The sequence below is a fragment of the Megalops cyprinoides genome, chromosome 20 (genome assembly GCF_013368585.1).
Source record: "Megalops cyprinoides isolate fMegCyp1 chromosome 20, fMegCyp1.pri, whole genome shotgun sequence".
NCBI classification, from domain to species: Eukaryota; Metazoa; Chordata; class Actinopteri; order Elopiformes; family Megalopidae; genus Megalops; species Megalops cyprinoides.
This window is the reverse complement of record NC_050602.1, coordinates 13,817,010-13,838,676: the sequence shown is the minus strand read 5'-3', so window position 1 is coordinate 13,838,676 and position 21,667 is coordinate 13,817,010. Positions and strand designations below refer to the sequence as shown.

At 40.9% G+C, this 21,667-nt stretch overlaps 1 protein-coding gene across 1 annotated transcript in view; it reads left to right on the top strand.

Annotated features, from left to right (window-relative positions):
* The window catches only part of pappa2 (pappalysin 2), an 81,784-nt gene that overhangs the window by 37,686 nt on the left and 22,431 nt on the right, over window positions 1–21,667 (top strand). The window contains exons 9-20 of the mRNA XM_036554945.1: window positions 3,272–3,400; window positions 4,589–4,674; window positions 7,321–7,517; window positions 8,528–8,638; window positions 9,088–9,223; window positions 10,064–10,238; window positions 10,927–11,089; window positions 12,494–12,671; window positions 15,525–15,738; window positions 17,336–17,504; window positions 18,063–18,195; window positions 21,090–21,199. Of these exons, the coding sequence (XP_036410838.1) occupies window positions 3,272–3,400; window positions 4,589–4,674; window positions 7,321–7,517; window positions 8,528–8,638; window positions 9,088–9,223; window positions 10,064–10,238; window positions 10,927–11,089; window positions 12,494–12,671; window positions 15,525–15,738; window positions 17,336–17,504; window positions 18,063–18,195; window positions 21,090–21,199 (1,801 nt within the window). The remainder of the gene's footprint in view (window positions 1–3,271; window positions 3,401–4,588; window positions 4,675–7,320; window positions 7,518–8,527; window positions 8,639–9,087; window positions 9,224–10,063; window positions 10,239–10,926; window positions 11,090–12,493; window positions 12,672–15,524; window positions 15,739–17,335; window positions 17,505–18,062; window positions 18,196–21,089; window positions 21,200–21,667) is intronic.

Sequence of the window (21,667 nt, the reverse complement as noted above, 5' to 3'; positions counted from 1 at the left end):
ATGGGCTACTGAATATGTTCAATTGTTTTTTTGTCCGTTTATTGTATTACGCCCGCCACGGTTTTCTGTGGCTCTAGATTTCATCATTTGATGACTCCCAGCACGATATCTGTTCCGTACAAGGACTTGGATATACAATCTGTTCAAAAGCCTGTTCTCACTGCCACAGTAAATCATTCATTTTTCATGTTTTTGGAGGGTAATTTACTGTTCATTGTTTTTGCAGTAGTTCAGGTTCTCGGTTATTCATGCTGAGAGCCTCTCACTTCAAATCCGCCGCAGTTTGATCCTGTCAGTTCTCATTCTGTCTCAACACACATGTATTCCACGTCTCTTCTAGATGGGAGTCGGCGCGGACTAATATTTTCCAATTTCAGTGCGTCTATTCCTCATTGACTCAGACCCTTCAGTTTTTCTGTGAATTTGAACCTCGTTCCTTGCTCACATGAAAGCAGGCAGATTTATTACGCAGAGGGTCACTCACCATAACCAAGCCCAGGTTATTTTAAAACAATTCTCAAAGGCAGCAGGACCGTTAGCTTCAGGAGGAATTTACATGAACAACAGGAGATTTATGACTGTTGCTGAGATCAAACAATGCAGTGTTTTCTAGCCTGTAGAAGAGCTTCATTCTTCCCAAGTGATGGAGCTTGGCATTGTTTGAAACACAGAGACTAATATTTAAGAAGGAGAATGACCATGCTGACCTGACTCGGCACTGTTTTTATATGGAATATCCAGTGTCCTTGCCTAGTCTGTCTTGCTGTAAATCTGCATGTATTACTTTTTGGAATTTAAAAAGACGACTTTATTTGCACTAATCCTGTAAACTGTCTGACTCACCCCTGACCCTCTTGACCTCTCAACCTTGAGCAGTACAACAACTAGCATGTGTAATTCTGGCCTTGAACAATCTATGTCAAAATTTGGCACACTCAAAAATCAACTACAGTGTCTTGCCACAGGTGGCTGGCTGAACGATAAAAAAAAAAAAGAAATATATTACCAACCTCATTATAGTTTATTATGAGAGTTATACTTGAATACTGTATGATACAGGTTTACATATACTACAATCAGCCTATACAAATTTTGTGAGGAGGAAGCTTAATAAAATGAGGAACAATTAACACCATTTTTATGTTGCAATTAGTTAGTTTTGACATTAGCCAGACTGCTATACTGCTTTACAAGTGCTCAAAATAGGAAAAAAGCATTTGAAAGAATGAGTTTTGTTTCATCTCCAGAATTCCACAAGCTGTGTAAGTGCAAAAAGATGTAAAAAACCTGGGGGAATTCAGTTATGTAAAAGGGAGGAGGGATGAGGGTTAGGAGAGGGAGGAAAGGGGTCTCTGGAATATAAACCAAATGTGACCGTTTTACCAGTAGAAACGGTAAACACCCATGGCTGCTTGGAGCTGTCGCTTCGCTATTTCCTGTCTACGAGGGGGTTGGATCCTCATTGGTGGCTAGTGTGCATTTAGTGATAAGTGGGAGGCCTGTCATCCTAAAAAAAAGGGGAGGGGGGGGGGCAGACAGAGAAAAATTAATCGCCACAATTGTGAGGCAGCAGTGCCACCAAGAGGTCACCTGCAAAACAAGTTACATGCCTCCTCAAACACTGATCCTGGTTCTGGCAACCCTCTTGTTCATGAGCCAGTTGCAGGTCACGGTGTCGTGTCTACTGTGGCACGAATGGCCAAACTTTTGTGTGATGCCTGTAACATCTGGGGAACCGTGATACCTAGAAATGACAGCAAATTGGTGACAAGTTTTTCTTGGTTGCCTGTTCCCCTGTGCTGGCAGTGCTGAATACACAGTCCTTTCCTATCTCAACTGTGGACTCGGTAAGCTAAGCTTACTTACGGACACAAAACTGGAGAATGTATTGTTTTAAAACCACATCCACAGTGGTGACAGTGTCAGTGGCAGTTACTACCAAACTCCTAGCACTGGTCCGAACAGCCGGGCCACCGGTGCCATGGAGCATTGCTTTCTCCAGAAAGAACTTCAGAGAGTCAGGCTCTGAAAATGATCCATAATTAATGAGGGCAGTTTGTATATGGAGGTTATCTGACACTCTGGGGAGAGCGGACGCACATTCTTTTAGACATTCCTTACTGTTGGCAGGAGACAATGGTTACCCAATGATGCTGGGAAGTCAGAGGATAGCTCTTTTTATAGTTGTAGCCTTTCAAAACAGATCAATAGCCCTGGGACAAGGGGTATGATATCCCCTACAAGGAAAGGTCATCTCCTGTAGCAAGGGGAAAGAAGCTGGAGCTGTTTTGAAATCTCACGCACATGCACTCACTCACGCATTGTATTCACTTCCACCCTAACATGTGTTTTATCTGTCAATGTTAGATGCGGGAATGCGGGAACATTCAGATAAATGAACCCCTTCTAATTAAGTAAATGGTTAGAGGCACCTCTCTCTCTCTTCAGTACTCTCTCGAGCGTCTCTCTTCTCTGCTTTAGAGTATTATGATGACCCCCCCCCCCCCCCCTCCCCACAGGTGACCTCAACCTTTGCTGTTACCATTACCATAATGAAAAATCTGAAAGCAGCCAGTGCCGGTCCATTAATGATTTTGGATCATTTTTGGATGTCTTATATCAAAAACAAGGCATGCTTGCCAGAAGTGGTTTTGGAAGGTCCTCCCATATCATTTTATCATGACTAGTGCAGATTGTTGCTATGGAGTTCCAGGACACGGGGTATAGATGCAGTTTATTTTCATCTGATAAGTGACTTTGAACTAGTTACTTGACTGAGGCATGGAAACAGGGAGGCCCAACTTGACGTATGACACTAGCAAACAAAAAGACTGAGCACTGGAATTGGACTGAATGAGAGCTGAGCAGTGGAGGAGAATGCAGTTAAATCAGGGGAGAGAGGTGGTTTAGTGCTCCACATCTCTCAAGTCCTCATAGGAAAGAGTACCAATGCTGTGAGAAAAGAAAAAGTAAATGACTTAACTTAGATAACCCTGATCAACATCCAAAATATGTTAAATGTCTTCCCATATGTGGAAGAAGTACACCAGTGTCAATGTGACATAGCGTAAATAGGCTTATGCCATTAGTGTACAGGAATTACAGTCTTGCACAGTCTTACAAAGCCACAACCCTAAAAGGTTTAAGGCAACTATTGCAGGGGCTTAATAACACATTCAAAATCAATGTTTCAAATCAAGTAAGTAATCCAGAGCAGGGATTTCTGAAATGCAGAAACGTGTGTGTGTGTGTGTGTGTGTGTGTCTTGCAGTGACGTGACAATGGGGATGCAGTATCACTACAGGGTTGAGGTGGAAGCAGATGGGATCCTCAGTGAGCTCTCACCACCACTCCATTATACTCATGGCGCTTCTTACTGTGGAGATGGTGAGCTACAGGGGTGAGTTCAAAGTTCTTGCTTTATGAATTGTTGATCGACCTCTTGTCGTAAGCATCATTGCCCAAAATCAATCTACATCAAAGACCAGGTTACACCGCTAAGTGCCCACTGGACTGAAGGATGTGGGCTATCCTAAATGCACCTTAACAATGAGCTCTCCCTTTGTTGGTATGTATTGTCTGTATAATGTATATCTTGCTAATTCAGTCTATATCACTTACCTCTCGAACAGTAGTGAAGTTGTGTGTATTCATTACAGATTTCATAGAGTATAAATGTGTTATTAACCATTTATTCAATGTTATATATAGTAGAGGGAAATAGTTTCCATTTTACATTTAGTCAGGTTGCAGACACTCTTATCTAGCCTGACATACAATAATATTATATCAATAATAATAATGTAACAATACATGACAAGCATCACTTGTACTGGAGATTTGTGTTGGAAATAAATGATACAACTGACAATCATTGTTCCCTTTGAAGTATATAAGCAAAAATAACATGGGTCCCTGTTCAAAAAGTCATTTCAGAACAGTTTTAAACTAATGGAAAAGTTCACAGCATATTTATACCGGTAAAAAACAGTCTCTGTGGGCTGGAACAGCCTCGATTATCCACGCTAATGACTGTAGCTGGATAATCAAAATTGATTGTTAATTGAAAAGGCACTTGACCTGTGATACCGATATAATTATTACCAGCATGCGGTAAATATCCCACATAACACTCAGTGAAAAGGTAGGACTATTCAAAGCATTGAAGAGCAGAATTCAAACAGCCTTGATCACATACAGAAAACATACAAACGGTATCCTCCAGCACCTGTATATCAGTAAGGATAGAGAGATACTTTCTGCACTATGCTGTCTAGCGGTTCAAAGTGTGACTTTTTCATTGTGCTCTTTGATGCTGTGGCAGCAAATGTACCCGATGAAGGAACAAACTCAGACTATGTATCCTTTTAACAGTTTGTGATCTGTTGATAAGGTCGATAAGGTCACAGAAAATGAAAATTTTACTGTAGATTTACAATAACTGCAAGTCAGACTGTTAAAAAAGAGCTCATGAATACATGCTCCGTTCCACTCTCATGTGCGCGAAGTTATTTTGTGAGGGGATGTGCGTGTGTGTGTGTGTGTGTGTGTGTTATTACTACTGGCTGATGCCTGCCCTATCCCAAAGGAAAGAGGTGTGTGATGATGGCAATCTCCTGGATGGTGATGGCTGTTCCAAGAAGTGCCAGATGGAGCCCGGGTTCAACTGTGATGGTGAGTCAGAGCGGAAGGTGGAGCACGCGGGTTTAGGATGGTTTAGGACTCACTCCTTGCACTTCACCTCAAAGATCTAATGAAGCAGTTTGTTCTTTTTATACAACTTTTTATTTTGAACCTGGATCAGACTTTTGAAAAATGAAAAATGAGCATTTCCCAAATTCAAACAATTACCATTACATATGATGGGAAGGGAGCTACCTCCCAGGGGTGGCAGTGTAGCATAGTGGGAAGAAGTACGGCTCATAACCTAAAGGTTGCTGGTTTGATTCCCTGCTAAGGTGCTGCCACTGTACCCTTGGGCAAGGTACTTAACCCAGAATTACCTCAGTATATATCCAGCTATATAAATGAACAAAAACTGTACGTCACTCTGGATAAGAACATCTGCTAAGTGACAACAGTGTAACATACTTTTCACAGGACATGTGCTGAATGATGTGCTGAAGACAATGGTGCCATTCTGCATTTTACCAGAGGCAGTAACAATAGCTAGGAACTCTAGAAGGTGATGTCAAGCTCAGTTATTTTCTAAGGAATATGTCGGCGCCCATGTTAAATTCATCAGGTTGTTTATTTACCTTTCACAGGATTCCAAGTCACAGGATATTGCTGTTGAAAGTTAGGCGCATGGACGCTGTGAAAATGAACAGCACATCACCAGAGTCTGGGGGAGAAGGGTGCTCTCAAATGCCCCCGTAGATGTGTCACCAGTAGTGAATCATCTGTACCCTACAGACTTCACAGTTTTTCTCTCATGTTAGGGTGGTGGCAGGTAGTCCAGGCCAAGTCTAGTTTCCACCAAAAACCGCAAAGCTTTTAGACATGTATAGTGTTCACCAATTCTGTTTTTCTGAGTGCTTGGAAGCCCAAATGCTGGGCTGTGCACCACTAGGGACAAAGTATAACCCTACAGCCTACAGTGTGTTTTTCCTGTCCATTCATCTATCCCTTACCTCCCACCGTATCCTTCCCTCCAATTCCACATTCTGCTAATGCTCTCAGCTCTATTGCTGTCATTTCTCAGTCTACACAGAGGAAAAACACAGCTGCGTGTCATTGGTTGATTAATTAATGAGGCCTGACACTTTATTTCCTTAATTACACACACACCTCATTTGTTGACCTTAATTGAATCTTTGATTGGGCATCCTACCAATAAAACCTTAAAGGCTGATAACACCTGGAAACCATGACGATAGATTGAACTATAATTATTAATTCTTAGCCGGTGGCCAGTTGGGCAGTGTGCCACAAAACACTTTGAGACAGCATTTCATGCTCCTGTTGAACAGTGGGTTATGATTTGTGAGTGTTTTGATAGGAATTTATAGCAGTGTTTAACATTACATTGAAAAAGCCTCAGTGATAATTTGTACTTTTCTTTTTTCATGCTGAAATCTCATTGAACTTGAGTCACCAAGACCTCATGATCGTATTGTAATGATGATCATCTTGAGAACAGACTAATCTGTGATGTGACAATCACATTAATAAATGTAAGTCATTGGAGTGTACCAATGACACATTTTTGGTATAGAAACAAACACTACAGGTGCATCACCAGAGGGATTCCTCTCTTAATTACGATTATTTTACTTCTGTTTCACTTTTAGTTTAGGGCACAGCATGATATGGTTGCATACTAATGTTGCCTGTGAAAAAAGCATTAGAGAAGGCTGTTGCATGCAAGATGCCGAGAGTCTGAATGGGACATAACCCTTCTAGCTTAGAATCCTGTCTGGATTTTGATATTTTTGTTCATTTTTATATTTTTATGGCATACTTCCCAATACAGGTATGGGTGGAAATGGACTGAGGTACAATTATCAACATTTTATTGAAATACATTTTGTTGTAAATTTGATGTACTGACTGATTTTAAATATACACAAATCTGTTCTATGAACTTTAGAAAGCAACAGAAAACATCCAATTCACACATAATGTTCAAAAATAGTAATATATTTAATAGCAGTATAACAATATTTTTGACCATTGGGAACTTTGATGTTAAATATTGGCGAATGCTTTAATTAATTTTGACTGGAAAAGTTGTGTTATAGTTTTTGTTTCTTGTATGACACAACCTTTAGTCAGTATGCACAGACTGGACAATGGCCATGCACTTAGGGATCATTACTTTGTTTTCATTAGTTCCTTGGTTTCTTGCTAGACGTGTTGTCTGTGGTAAGGCTTGCCCATTGAACACCTCAGCAAAGAGCAATTTGCCCCTTACCTTAGAACAGTGTGCATTTGCCTATGCCAGGCACACTGTCTGATGTAACTCGTACATTATGTCTCATAATGAATGAGGTCTGCCGCATGTTTGCTTTTTCTTTTCCTTTGCATTCCTGTTTTGTCTCAGCCTTATTAAAGGCCTTCATCAGCAGCATGCACATTTCTGCTCATTACATCACCAAGGTATAGCGCTCCAAAACCTTGATCACTTACCACGCTGTCAAAATGCCTGTTTCAAATCCACCCCTGCACCCAGCTGGTGACCCCGACTGCTCACCGTAAAGAAATGTCCAGGTTTGTCTGCCTGTTCCATTGCTGGTATTATGCATGGTACAGAGGCAGGGGAACCCTCTTGTAGTCCAGTGGGCCTGTGAGAGTGACAGTACCTATTGCCCCCTACAGGCCAGCCCAGCCTTTGTTACGTGTTTGACGGGGATGGCGTGTGCGAGGAGTTCGAGCGGGGCTCCAGCGTGCAGGACTGCGGCTTCTTCACTCCCCAGGGTTACATCGACCAGTGGGCCTCTGATGCCTGGGCCTCCCATCAGGACAAGAGCAAGTGCCCCGCCCAGGCAGTCACAGGGGAGCCCTCTCTCACCCAGGTACACCTTCTTAAACTGTCCCATCCTTGGGTGTTCCTTGCTTCTCTTTGCAGTAGTTTTCTCACATTCTCTTCTGGGATCACCACACTGTCTGCTGTTTTTTTTTTTTCATTCCAGCTCAGCTCATGTGCCTTGATTGGTAGCTATCATTGCTCAGACAGACATTCTTACCAGCCCTTGGCCAATGAACAACTGTGAGAGCTGGGGGAAGTTTTAATCAAATAATTGAGAACTGAGCTGGAACCCAAAAAAGAAAAGCTGTAGACAAATTGATTCTCCAAGAACAGGATTGAGAAAGACTGCTTTGAATCAATTTCTGAATGCCATCAGTAAATTTGTTCTGTATCAATTGTACTGATAGATTAAGTAATTGGAATTGGATTTGCAAAAAAGTAAAAGTAAAAAAAAAAAAGACTCCAGATGTTCACAACCCCAAGCTCATCTTCAGTAAAGATGACTCATCTTCTTTTTGTGTTATCGTGGTAAGCAATTACTCATTAATGTTCCACTGTCAGAGAGGTTTACCTTTTGAGCATGGTGATCCAATAGTCTGTTAACAAGTTGCTTTCCATTTTTGGAACTGAATGCTTGGGCAAAGGGCAAATTTTGATATATTAATCTCAAGCATGAAATCTGGTTTGTCTAGTCCAGCGGATCATTGATCATTGCAGTCTGACAATGAAACCATCATTGGAAAGTTGATATTGATGCATCTAACCGTGAGGCTGTGACTGACATTGTTTAAACAAATATGGAAGTGTTTGATGTCGGAAGCTGCAATATGATTGTATCTAATGCAAGTGAGACACTAGACAAAGATTTGCTCATTGATTCATTTGGATAGATATTACTGGATGGTGAAAAAGCCTGGTTTAGGTTATAGTCTTGGTTGACACACTGTATATTTTGGGACATATTCAATGTACTGCACAGGCAAAATTTGTGACTTGTTTCTGTGAGTGGAAATGTTGCATAAAAATGTACTTCATTTGGTCATATATTTTTTCAAGCTGTGCAAGTCCCAATACCTGGATATGAATGATGGGCTGTCTCATTATGCCTGGTTTCCGTGTACTGCACAGTCTCATGGTTCTGACCACGAGCAGTCAGTGTGGCTGAAGGTGTGTATTCTCTAACCTCTAACAAATGGGAGCTATTATTGTTGCTGTTATTTGTAATAGTTTTAACAGAGGGTGTAGTAGTAGTATTGGTAGTAATAACAATACTGTGCTGTAAGAGAATCATCATCATTATCTTTTACTTGAATTCATTATCCAGAGTGCCTTACAAAGCAAATATCAAAACAATATATTGAAAATATTCAAATTCAAAATGCATTGTAATAGGTTGGGTTAAAAGCTATAAGCTATAAGAAGACATTTAGTTAGTATGGATGGAGAAAAAAATCGTTCTTACATTAACAGCAATTAGACTACCCAGTTTATTGGAGAGTTTATGCGCGTGCTTCAAAGGCAAATACAAAGAACTACACTATATATTTTCAAATGCAATAGTTGCTGAGGTAATATGTGATATGAAATGGAAAATGCAATGTAATGGTTGTGTCTAGGTGGGGTTCTCGCGACCAGGAGTAGCAGCCTCAGTGATCATCTACCTGGCTTCAGATGGAGCGTGGCCAGGAGACCAATGCAGGAAAGTAGTCACCATCCAGCTCAGTGACACTGCCGGCAAAAACCATTCACTCGGTATGAACCTTTCCAAAACAATCAGTAATCATTCTTGGAATGGCCTCAGAAAGTAAAAAATATATATTGTGCTATATATTCATTCATGCTTACTTCAACAGTTAAGTTGACATAAATGGAATATTCCATAGAAGGTAATAAAAATGGTCAACACTAAAACACTGTTAACAGTAAAAAATATTACCACTTCAAATTAGCAGATGCCATAAATTACTTATTTTATTTGTCCAGCGTATTGTATTTCTCTTTTAGCATGGCTTCCCAAATTCAGTCCTTGAAGGTCCCAATATATGGTGGTAGCTGAAACATTTCAGGCCAGACTATGTCAGAGAGATCTGTGTGCTGTATATTCATTTAAGGATAAAATAATAAATGATATCTATTCTCAGACAACTAATGCATCTGTAAAATGCTGCATGTCAAATAATACCTGTGGAAAGAAGTTAAATTTATTTGATTGAATGACAGGTGAGATCACACCGGGATCTGAAGCACTGAAAGTGTACACACCTGGTTTCTGAGACCGAACATCTGCCCGAGGAATAAGAATTGTGTAGACACAAAGCCAGTAACAATGAACCGAACCTGCATTGTGTTAAAATCAGCTGAAGGACAAATCCATGGAAGCGCTCAAACGCGTGTTTTCAATAACCTTGATCGATCAACAGGCTGGCCGCAACAGCGACCAGCGTAGATGGAGAGGACCCAGCACCCGGGTTTTGGCAGCCCTGGCCGATAACTTATTCAAGTTGTATGCAGATCAGAGCCTCTCAGTGCTTCAGTGCAGTTTTGATGGTATAGTCACGCACTGATGTGGCCCGCTGTCTGGCTGTTTTCCAGGCACCTACGAGCTGTCATGCCAGCGCAACCCCCTGGTGGTCAACGTGACACACAACCTCAGCCTGCCCTTCTTCCTGACGTCGGCCGTGCAGCTCAACTTCTCATCCCCCCTGGTGGCAGTGACGGGCGTTGCGCTGCGCACATCTTGTCACTTCAGCGCCTTTGCCCTGACTGGGTGCGCTGAGGGTGGGGTCTCCCAGGACTACCACATGCTCTCACACACACACACACACACACACACACACACACACACTTTCACACTAGTGCTCTCCCAATTTTCTCATACCTTTCAGTAACTACAAGAATGCACCACAATTTATATTAACTTGAATGACTCCATTCATTCCTTTCATCAATACATTTACAGACTACCTTGTAACATTTTTATGTTGCGTTATTTTAGAGTGACTAGAAGCACTTGCCGATACTACTACTGTCATCAAATTCTGTTGAGCTGTCAAAAGTGTCCCTGTCAGTTTTTTATTGTCCTAGTGAGAATTCTGTAGCTGAAAAAGTTGTGCAACATTATGACATGTGAGAATGGCAAAGTGTAAGGCCATATTTGATGCACATGTTCATTTCTGCATCGTTACCAGACTATCAAACCTCATTCAGTGTGAAGGCTGAGTTTCCCTGGCACTCCGCGCTCCAGAAAAGCTGACGCCCTTTGTGAATGTAATACCAAACCAGAAATTGGGGAATTGTTCGGCTGAGAGGGATTTTGACTCCAACCCAACAGTTCCCCGAAACGACTTGAGTGGAAAACCTGCCACGGAAAGGCAGTGCAGACTCCAAGGCAGCCCGGGAGCGCTCCCTCTGACAGATGTGTGTGCTGTGTGTGTGTGTGTTTACGTCCCGTGCAGGTGTGTGCGCAGGCCCTGCAGTGTGGACACCTGCAGCCCCCCGCAGCTGGAGCACGGCTTGGTCACCTGCTCCCCCGGCACTGGGCCCCCCCACTGCACTGTGCTCTGTCACCAGGGACACACTCTCAGCGTTCTGAGTGGCAAAGGCCTTCTGCCCAACCAGGTGCACACCATGGAAAAAAAAAAACAACTGGGCTCATAGACACTAAATGACTGCCTAGTTCGCTGTCAGAGAGTAATTAGAATAGTGATTGAATATATGCTGGTTAGGATTAAAGACCATAGATACCACAGACAATCAAAGACTACTGTTGCAGATACATAGCATGACAATAATGGGAATGTACATTAACATTACATTTTGCTTAGCAGATGCTCCTATCCAGAGTGACTTATAGTTTGCATTTTTAGATATTACCCATTTATACAGCTGGATAATTACTGAGGCAAGTAAGGTTAAATTCCAAGGGTACTGTAGCAGTGGCCCACCAGGGAATTAAGCCTGTGATCCTTCTGCTACACCACTCTGCTACCCAATTCGTTCCTCCATAAGACCATTTTGCATAGGATATGGTACACAGAATATTCAACGTAGCGTATCAATATTTAAGATTGGACTATAAAAATAAAAACAGGTATACAAAGAAACATCATTTATTATAAATAAGACAGGGTAAAACTGGTAATATCGGAAAATAAGAGTAAACTGTACAAAACCCAAGGAGTAAAATTCACAAACCCTCTCCACTTATATCCTTGCTTAATTTTTCTTGCCTTCTCCTCACCTTTTAAAACCTGGTCGGTGTGGCTTCTCAATTAACCAATTGACCAATTATCCAATGCCCTACCAGCTAGACACACACATTCTCATGCTTTTGTCTGTTTAGAGGTGGACATGATGGCAGAGGCTTCTTGTGAGGTTTGAAAATGAAAATGCACAAGGCCCTTACACAATACATTTATACACACTCATGAAGCAAAACAGGAAGGAATAAAAATCATCAAGTGTCATGTTCCCTACCGGTCTTTCAATCTTGGGTATGAGTATAAGTACAGTATATAAAATATTTATAACATCAGTGTTATTGCACTGTTGTCAGGCAATACTCTGATATTAGATGCAATGGCATGTGACATTTCACTGTCGTTTTCACTCACAGTATCTCCGTTGGCTCTGTCTCCCTCTGTGGTGGCATTTAAGAACATGTGTTTCCCATGAGTTTGATATGCTTTGTACTGAACCACTTATTAATTTGCAAATTCAGTTATATACTCGGCACAGTACTCTGTAAGACAAGCATTTTCAGAGGAAGTTATATAGATATACAATATGAATATAGCTGGCTTTTACAGTGACTCAGCAAAAATCAGAATTGCGCAAAACTATAGGGGTTGGCTTTCTGTGGCCTAATAATAATAAACAATATACAAATAAATAAACAAACAATAATAATAATAACAGTAATAATATTAATAACAATAATAATTTCATGATTTTAAGTGATTCAAGCCAATGACTTTTGTGACTCTGATGACCCTGACTCTGTTCCTCTCTCTGTCTTCTCAGAAAGAGACAGAGCTGGAGTGTGTGCATGGAGCCTGGGACCGGGTAGTGACCTGTCAGCCTATCGACTGTGGCTTCCCAGACCAGTCCCATGTGTACTTCTCCACGTTCTCCTGCCCTGGAGGCACCACCTTCGGCCAGCGCTGCTCTTTCACCTGCAATACCCCTGCCATACTGCAAGGTGTGTGAGGACCATGCGCTTCTGCCTTCATCATCATCATCATTTGGGGCAGTGGCCTATTTGTGTGGGCTTTATATTGATTTAGACCCCAACATGTTGGCTGAGCGAAGTGTTTTTATTTGTGTAAGGGTTCATTTTTTGCATATTTATTTTCAGAAAGGTAAATAGTGACTACATGTGCCAGTATTTCTGGTAATATTTATGCAGTTGTTCATTGGCCAAATAGGGACAGGACATATTTGTGACCCTCCAGAGTATGACACCTCAATACTCACAGATATTCGACACTTTATTTGATTGCCACCACAAATTACCACAGGCCATTGTCGTTTATAACACAAAAATAACACATTACAGAGTGGGTGACCATTATAAAGTTTGTCACAGTGACATCAATCTCTGGAGAGCAGTGGAGTGTAGGAGCCTTGCCCTCAGTGACATGGCAGGTGAAACGCTTTTACTGGAGGACAGAGGCCGTGTGGTTTGTGAGGGAGGGCCGTCTGCCTTGTGCCCTGTGGCAGTGGATCTTGGTTCAGTTCCAATGGCTGGCCCCCCCCCCCCCCCCCCCCCCATCCCCCAAGTTCTTTCTGTGTAAACAGGAAACTAGCAGGAGGGAGCAGGAGGCCGATGACAAGTAGAGGGAGGAAATAACATAATAACAGAGGTGGAGAAAACAAGAAAGCATTTCTTCTGATTTAACAGGAGGCCCGGTGGCTGAGAACATGCTGACGTAAGGCCCGTATGCTAGTCACCAGCGAGTCCCTCTTTCAGGGTGACTAGGAAAGATAAACAACGCATTTGTCTGAACTGTTTCTTATAAACATATCACCTGAGAAGAATAATTGTTTGAAATGAAACCCCAGGTTATGGTTCACTGTACTAAAGGTGTACTAGTCACAGAGGGTCTGTGATTGCTTCTAGGTAGGTAAGACATATCATGGCTTCTTGCTGTGCATAAAATTACAGGATTCATAAGTTATATGCTTTTCCTCAGAGGGCTTTTTGGCACCCTCCACACCGGCCTTAATGATTCCCTATTTTACTTGTGATCCAAAGTAGGTATTTCTTGATTGCGCAACTGCTATTGCAGAAACTGGTACAGGGTTCCGGAATGTGTTTGGGGTTTCTGCATTGTTGCATTTGAGCTGTGGCAGCACGGCAGGCTCAGCGAAGCGTCGGGAAAACATTGTTCAGAAACAGGCTGCTGTGTGATGATGCCTCAAACGCCCCGCGGTGTCAGAGTGGATTCAGGGACTCTCTCCTCATCCGAAGTTCACCAGAGCTGCTGAACCAGAAAACAGCAGTCATTCTCCAGCCAGGATTTTGTTTTCTTTCAGAGTCTGCTCCACGAGGTAGTAGGGTTCTTTGAAAGGTCTACAGTATTCCCCAGAAGGCCGGGACTTGGCTTTCCAGTCTGCGTAGCAAACTTTCCATGAATCCAAAACTGCTCTCCAGGATTCCATCATTTTCCTTTGCAGGAATTAGACTTTTTCTCTCATTATTACCTCATTAAATGGTTTATTTTACACATGAGTATTAATCAAACATCGTTGTAATTCAATCACTTTATGTAACTTTGTCTTTCAGTCTGATGTTATGTTCTTTGATATTATGGTGTGTTTTGTAAATTCTGAGAGGTTTGGAAGCCATGTTGGCCTGAATGGGTCGTACAGGCTTGTGTGGTGAAGGGTGAAACAATCTGACAAACAAGTACTCTGCCTGAACAAGACTCCTGTCAGTCCTATGAACATTTTAACAACGTATTACGTCAGATCAAATAGGTTTTTATGGATATGATTTTTCATTATTATAATTTATAAATGACAGCTGGAACAAGATAGTTTGTTGCTGAAATCGTTGTTGCTGAATGTGTGGGCAAAAAAGCTAATGTAAGTGTAAATTTGGCAAGGATTTGGCAACGCTCCCAAAATCAAACAGGTTATGCACAGCAACATTTTAATTGCACAGCCCTTTTAAGGTTACATGAAACCCTTTGCTGTCTTAAGCCATGGGTGAGATTGATTATATTTTATAGACCATTAAAATTGTATACAACTTTCAAAAATGTTATAATTAGACCATATAAATCACTACCATAATTCCAATAAAAGTACCTTAAATCCTATAGCCACACACAAACACCCAATATATGAACCCAAAGAAAATATTTTAAGATCAACCATTCTAAAAATTCCCAAATCCTACGTTATTATTTACTGATTGTTAATACACAATAACAGCCTAGCCATGAAAAGTGTTCATGCAGGGAATAGGTAAATATGTAGGTATATGAAAGTGCTGTCTTTTGTGAGTAATGCCACTGAGGAATAAAGTTTGAGTTGATTAAGGATGGTATTGCATTGTATTCAGAGCCTTGCTCTTGAAGTGGAATTAAATGGTAAGCCTGTGTGCAAAGGCATGTCTTATTTATGTTGCAGATGTGACCTTGCTGTTCAATTTGTTGTCAAAGCATTTTATCAGGGGAAAATAAACCTCGCCCTGCATCATATGATCTGTTGCACTTAGCTTTTGTCATGTGGGATAAGTGCATTCTTAAACACAGTGCTGTAAAGTTATTAAAGATGTGTTTTGGATTCTGTGATCTAGTAACTGATGTATGGTAGTACACTTCGCTTCCCTTTTTTACTCAGGTTGCACAAGTTAACAATATTCAAGCCCTACCCTAAGTTATGTTCAGACTCACTGGTCTGGGAGTGTTGTTAGCTTGGACCCTGCTCATTCAACTCGAACAGATACATTTATGTTCTATTGTACTGGAAGTCACTCTGCATAAGACCATCTGCTAAATGCATGTAATGTAATGTAATTTGATGTTGACCCTGTGTGTTGCAGGTGAAACTGACTGGTTGGTATGCTTAGAAGATGGCATGTGGTCCTTCCCAGAAGCCTATTGCAAGATTGAATGCCCGGAGCCTCCGATAGTACTCAATGCCAAGCTCCTGGTGCCCCAATGTGAGGGACACGGGCACGATGTGGGCACCATTTGCCGTTACAAATGCAAGCCTGGCTATTACGTAACTGGCAGTCTCAGCAAAAAGCCAAGGAAGTGAGTATTGTTTTTTGCATGCTTTGAGAATTTATCATGTTTTTGGCTGTTGATTGATACGTACCCGCCTGGTCCTGTTATGGTCCTGTTGTAGTTACAGCAGCAAAGGCTGATGTTAAATAACTACCCCCACACCCAAAAAAAGGTGAAACTTTGCGAAGCAAATGGTTGACATCTGCATAAACAGTTTTAGGCACAGCAGAAATAACAACCAAGGCAGCTAAATTTCATAATCTTATGATAAAATAAACCTGTGGTAATTCTCCTCATTAAGGAAGAAATTCATGTGTTTTGAATAATATTATTTTAAACAGAGACCCTCCCATCAGCATGGTAGCCAGACTCTGATGTTAATTAATTTCTTTCCTTTGTGAGAGTCAGAGTTCATTTCAATGAGCAGACAGATTGACCATTCAGCAAGGTCATTTGTAATTAAGTCCCGCCTCCCAGGCTTGACTGATAGGCTAGCATTGCCAAGCACAATGTAAGAATGGCAGAGGGGGCTTGCACCTGTGCTCATTTATGAGTTCGTTCAACCTGCTGTTAAAATGTGTGGATGCGTGTTAAACAGTCTAATGAGCCATTAATACACCACAGAATGGCCAACAGGTCTAATAAAGAGTTTTAACTGATTTTCTTGTTTATTAATACCTTCGACATGTTTACACTCAAATTCATTTTATTGAGGTATGGCAAACGCTCTAGTACAAAATTTCTGTTTCTCAACAGAAATTATATAATAGCTAGGCCTTGTCAATCTCACTTCTGTGTGTTCTCTTAATCAGTAAAGTAGTCCTTTAAATATGGCCAATATTTAAAGTAATGAGCACAGTAGAGAGATCAATACTGGAAAAATCTGGCTAATATGTTTAACATGTCAAATACAAACAAAGTACAGTTGAATCGGTTGTACACGTGCTGAATTCTGTAATTTATGTACTAGTTGAATTTGAAGATTAATCCACTTAGACATCATACGTGACATGTTTGATAACCCTGATGTGCAACCAACCACTATACTTGGGTTTCTTTTTTGAATAATTTTTCACTTTCATTCATTTCATTTCAAACCTCAAAAGGATTTTTAAGTCCAGAGAATAAGGTACTTAGAAGGTGGGTGGTTAGCTAAAAATGTTTTCAGAAGTAGATTGTGTTCTTATTGTAGCGTATAGCTCATAATCAGAGGTGTGCAGTTCAAAAGAATTTCTACAGCCACATTAATAAAAAAAAATCTGCTGACAAGACAGGTTTAAGTAAGAGTGGTCTGCTTTTAGAGAATGTTGTAGCATTTTTTCTCTTGCTGCCAAAAATAATGTAACAGCCAAGCCGAAAATAGAGCCACTGATTGGCAGTTCACCTATGATTAATCCTTATGCCTGTGGTGGTGTTTTAGCGTTATGTATATAGTGACTGCTGACAGAAAAACATCATTTGACTTAAGAGGACATTAGAATTACAAAAAGTTGGTATGTCTAATCTCTTGTCTTCACAAAGTCCAGAAGAAAATGTTGAAAAATTTTAGTGTTAAATGTTTTCTCATGACTGCCTGGGGGTTGCAAGCTGAGGTGAACCAGTGTGCTGCACTGTGTGTTCAAAGGAGGTTCCTGAAGGTTGAGTGCCTGGAGGGGGGGCATTGGGAAGAGGGGGGCTGTGAACCTGTCTCCTGCCCACCTCCGCCCGCTGTCTTCGAGGGCATGTACACCTGCACCAAAGGCCTGGAGTTCGACAGCCTCTGCACTCTCCACTGTCCCGACCCTGCCGAGAAGGTGTGGGAGTTTCCCTCAGCAGACTTGCTGGGTTCTTCTCCTTCTGCTTGGAAAGCTGCTTATTCCATTAGTTCAAATTACCATGCTCCCTGTATCACGTGTAATTGCATTCCATTTTGTAAATATGCCTGTGTTTGTGGATGCTAATGGAAGACTTGGATACAGATTTACACATTGTTCACACAGCTGCACAGTGAGGCTCATTTTTGGTTGAAGCCACCAATGGAACGCTAGAGTAAAGCTTGATGAAATAGTTATGTGAGACAGCCATTGCTGTGAAAGATTCAGGTTAATTGGTGTCATCTGGCGAATGCAGAGAACTGCATTAAATAATCAGTCCAATAAATTAGTGTCCACATTAAATCATTAATCTGCAAAGTCATTAAAAGTAATTAATTAATGTAAAAACTACAACAGTGAAGGTATTTGCCTGGTTAAATACAATGTGTGGGTAAACAAACACGTGACCAAAACTCTCCAGAGATTTTGGAGAAATGCTAGGTTTGCAAATTCCTTTTGTGAATTAGTGTCCTTCCTTCCGGGTTGCTTTTCCTACAGTACACCATCCGCTGCTCAAAAGATGGCTCATGGACTGAGGAGTTCAGGATGTGTAGAAGGATAGAAGGAGCCTGCCCACCTCCCCCTGATGTCAATCTAGTGGAATACACCTGTGAGGAGGGGTACAACGTGGGTGAGTTTCTTTATCTGCCTAAATTCTGTGTACTGGCTCCCATTCACAAAGTGTTCAAACAACTCCGATTTAATCATTCTTTAAATGACAGGTCAAACTTGTATTGCCCCAGCACAAACATCTTTGATGATGTGGAATTTTTACAATGTCTGCATCTTGATGGTTTCATTTTTCACCTTTGTCTTCTCCTTTTTTTGTAGGTAAGTATTCAATGTAAAGAAGGCTTGAGGCACTGAGAATTTTTTTCCTGTGTTTTTCAAATTTTGGGATTCAGACATACCTTACACACTCACATATCTCTTTAAAACTGACTAGCACAAAGTCATGTGCTGTGAATAAATGTAACCTGCCCTGGAAAACCACACCTCCTTGCCCAAAGCCTAGTGGCTGAGAGATTTCCTCGCAGAGTTATTAGTCCTCTTTGCAGGATGCAGTCACATGACACACATGACTTCAGTTGTGAAAGCTGAACTGATACTTCTGAGAAAATAAAGCAGCTCTGCAACTGAGATAAGCCCTTCAGTACTTCAGCAGAAAATGATACAAGTTGTCAGCATCAAATATTTTTAAGTTTAGTTCAAAGTTGTTTTTTTCTCTTCCCTTATTCACTGGGTGACCAATAATACAGCACAATCACTATAAAACTAGCCATAAGGATTAAAATATTCAAAAATGTTGTTGAATTTTTTGTATGAAGTGGTCTACTCAAAATTAAACATGGGGGAATTTAATGAAGACATCTGTGTGCCTTAGCAGCCTGCACAGGAACTGGTTGAAACACAAGGACACTGTTGGATAGGAGGTTGTCTGCTAGCTAACTTGCTAGGACAGTTGTGTCAGTTCTCTTATAGCACATTTTGCTTTTCCTGTTTTCGGCTGTATTTATTTATTCAATGTAGCCTTGCTAGCTAGGTACCATTTCATTTTCAGTGAATGTTACTGTGACTGAATTTGAGTGCTTCTCACCGCTTTCAAACATGACAGTGTTGTAATGTATTATGTAATGTATTATAATACAATGGATATGATTTGGTTTTGCATGCTAGCTAGCTAATTACTACATTTTCAGATAAAAAAGATGGCTGTATTCATGGAAAAGTAAACCCTCCCTTCCCAGTTTTAAGATTTTAAAGAAAGGAACAAACGGTAAAATTCTAGCTTGACAGTGTTACAAGACAGCTGAGACATAAGTGGGAAAGCGTTGCTGTACCACTGAGCAATTTACTAGCTAGCTACACAGAATATTGCCGCTGATTTTGAGGACTAGACATTTTAGACATATACCACAAGTCACCCTGTCAATAATTTCAACTACTGTACATGGCTAGGAGCGAAAGCACTAGCCTTTTAGCAAAACTGTCCTGTCATAAATCATGGCTTTATTCAACCAAAAGCACTGGAAACACTGTCTGTCAACACCTTGAGATCTAAATAAAGCAGGGGGTTCCCCCGTGCCTCACTTGCCATAGACAGGACATTGTAATATTTTGCTCTCCAGACCTCTAGCTAGGTAGGTAGGAAGCCTAAATGGCAAAGTGGTTGCAGACACTTTCCGACTGTTCCAACTGCGTCAGCTATTTCACAGTGCTGTGCACTGTCTGGAGGTAGCTACCATTTAAACCATAGGGAACGTCGATGTCAAACATAATTCTGAATTGCAGTGCTGAGTTCCCATTTGAAAAGACTATGCTATAGTGCAACATGTTCTAATAAAATTACTTCATTTTGTGTTCACTAGCTAGCTAGTTGTGGAAAACCTGAGATTTTACCACAATTCACTGGCCTTAGGAATGCAGTATACCTACAGGGCATATATGTTCTTTTAGAACATCATATGACTGGGGTTATAATTTGCAGGCATTTATGTCTTTGCTTCCAAGTTTCAGATGACAGAGAGAATATTATGCCATGTTTAAAGAAAGTAAATGTTCAGCATGTCATTGATAGACTAACTATGCAGAGTTATCAAATGGGGCAAAATGATCGAGTGTAAAAGTCTCAATGTATCAAATGGAAACTGTGTTCTATGCTTATTTTCACTGGACTTCACTGCCTGTATAGTTATCAACAGTGTTGCGTGTTGTATGGAAGGGTTATGGAGAGAAAAGAGACTTGTCATGTCAGAACTGGAAAACAATGAGGTGCATGCTCATTTTGAGCCGCACGTCTTCATTTTGGGCAAGCTCTCCCCCAAATGCTCATCTACCACATAGAAGCTTAAGCAGCTCATGTCCTTGCTTATTAGTAACTGAGGCAGGCAACTCTTGACCTGAGCACCTATGTAAGATTTACACATGCATATCTCAAGTCTGAATCTCCCTCTTCTAATTTAGTGAAATCACAGTTGTGACTCTGCTTTGGCACATTGCACCATAGTTGCATTTGTAAAGCTTGTATTTTTACCATGTCTATGTAGAATGTGGAAATACGTAAGAAACAGGACTTGTGAATGAGTAAAGTAAGGAAGCATCACATCTGATTTAATGACTAGATTGTGTCATAATTATGATAACTTTGAGTTACAGACATTGTACTCCAGCACTTAATGTCATGGATTATTTCACCTTTACCTCTCAAAATATAGACAAATATAGACATACTATTTATTAATTACTTTGTCTCTCAAATATAGTGCATACGTGTTTTGCATGGTTTTGTTCATGGTCAATCAGAATTCAGTTGTCGTGCATTACCAGTGAAAACAAGACCAGGGAGAACACACCACTGCCAAAGCAGGTAGCAGGTGGTAGAACACTTTTAGGCTAAACTGCCAGTGTTGCTGAAACACAAATGACCGGTTTCAAGCTTGGTTGGTTTTTTTGATGTTTGTACATGAATATATTCAACACATGCAAATGAAGAGAAAAAGGACCACTTGCTGTGTGACATTGCAGGTGCGGTTTGCTACCCAACATGCATTGTGGCCTTGAGTGACCCAGTAGTGCTGGCCAATGACATCACCGCAGACACTGTCAAGCATTGGATGCTGCCCAGCAAAGTTCAGGTGAGGTGTTAAAGCCAGAGTTGGTAATGCCATGTTATTATTCCTGGTTTGATTTCATTGGCTCCCTCCATTATCCAGTATGTCAGTCAAGTTCTAACCTATTTAAACAGCTGGGTCTTTCTTTAGTGGGACAATTCAGGTTGTGTATCATGGTGAATAGTACCTGGTCTCCTAGGATTGAAACCAAACTATTGATTATTACAGAAATAATTTCACAGTGGACATTTTGTGCAACATTCTGTTTTACATGCGTGTGTATATATATTTTTTTTGCATGACAGTTTTTAGCATTAACTGACCGCAGCTGTTTTAGGGCAGGTATGCTTACAATTTTCAGTCTAACATAAGAAACCATTTATCACTGAATTATCAATAAGAGGGGTCATTGACCACACTGTGGTCCATTTAGTCTCCTTTCCTCTGACCACTTTGCCAGGTCATCTACATTTGACTTCATATGGTTCTGAC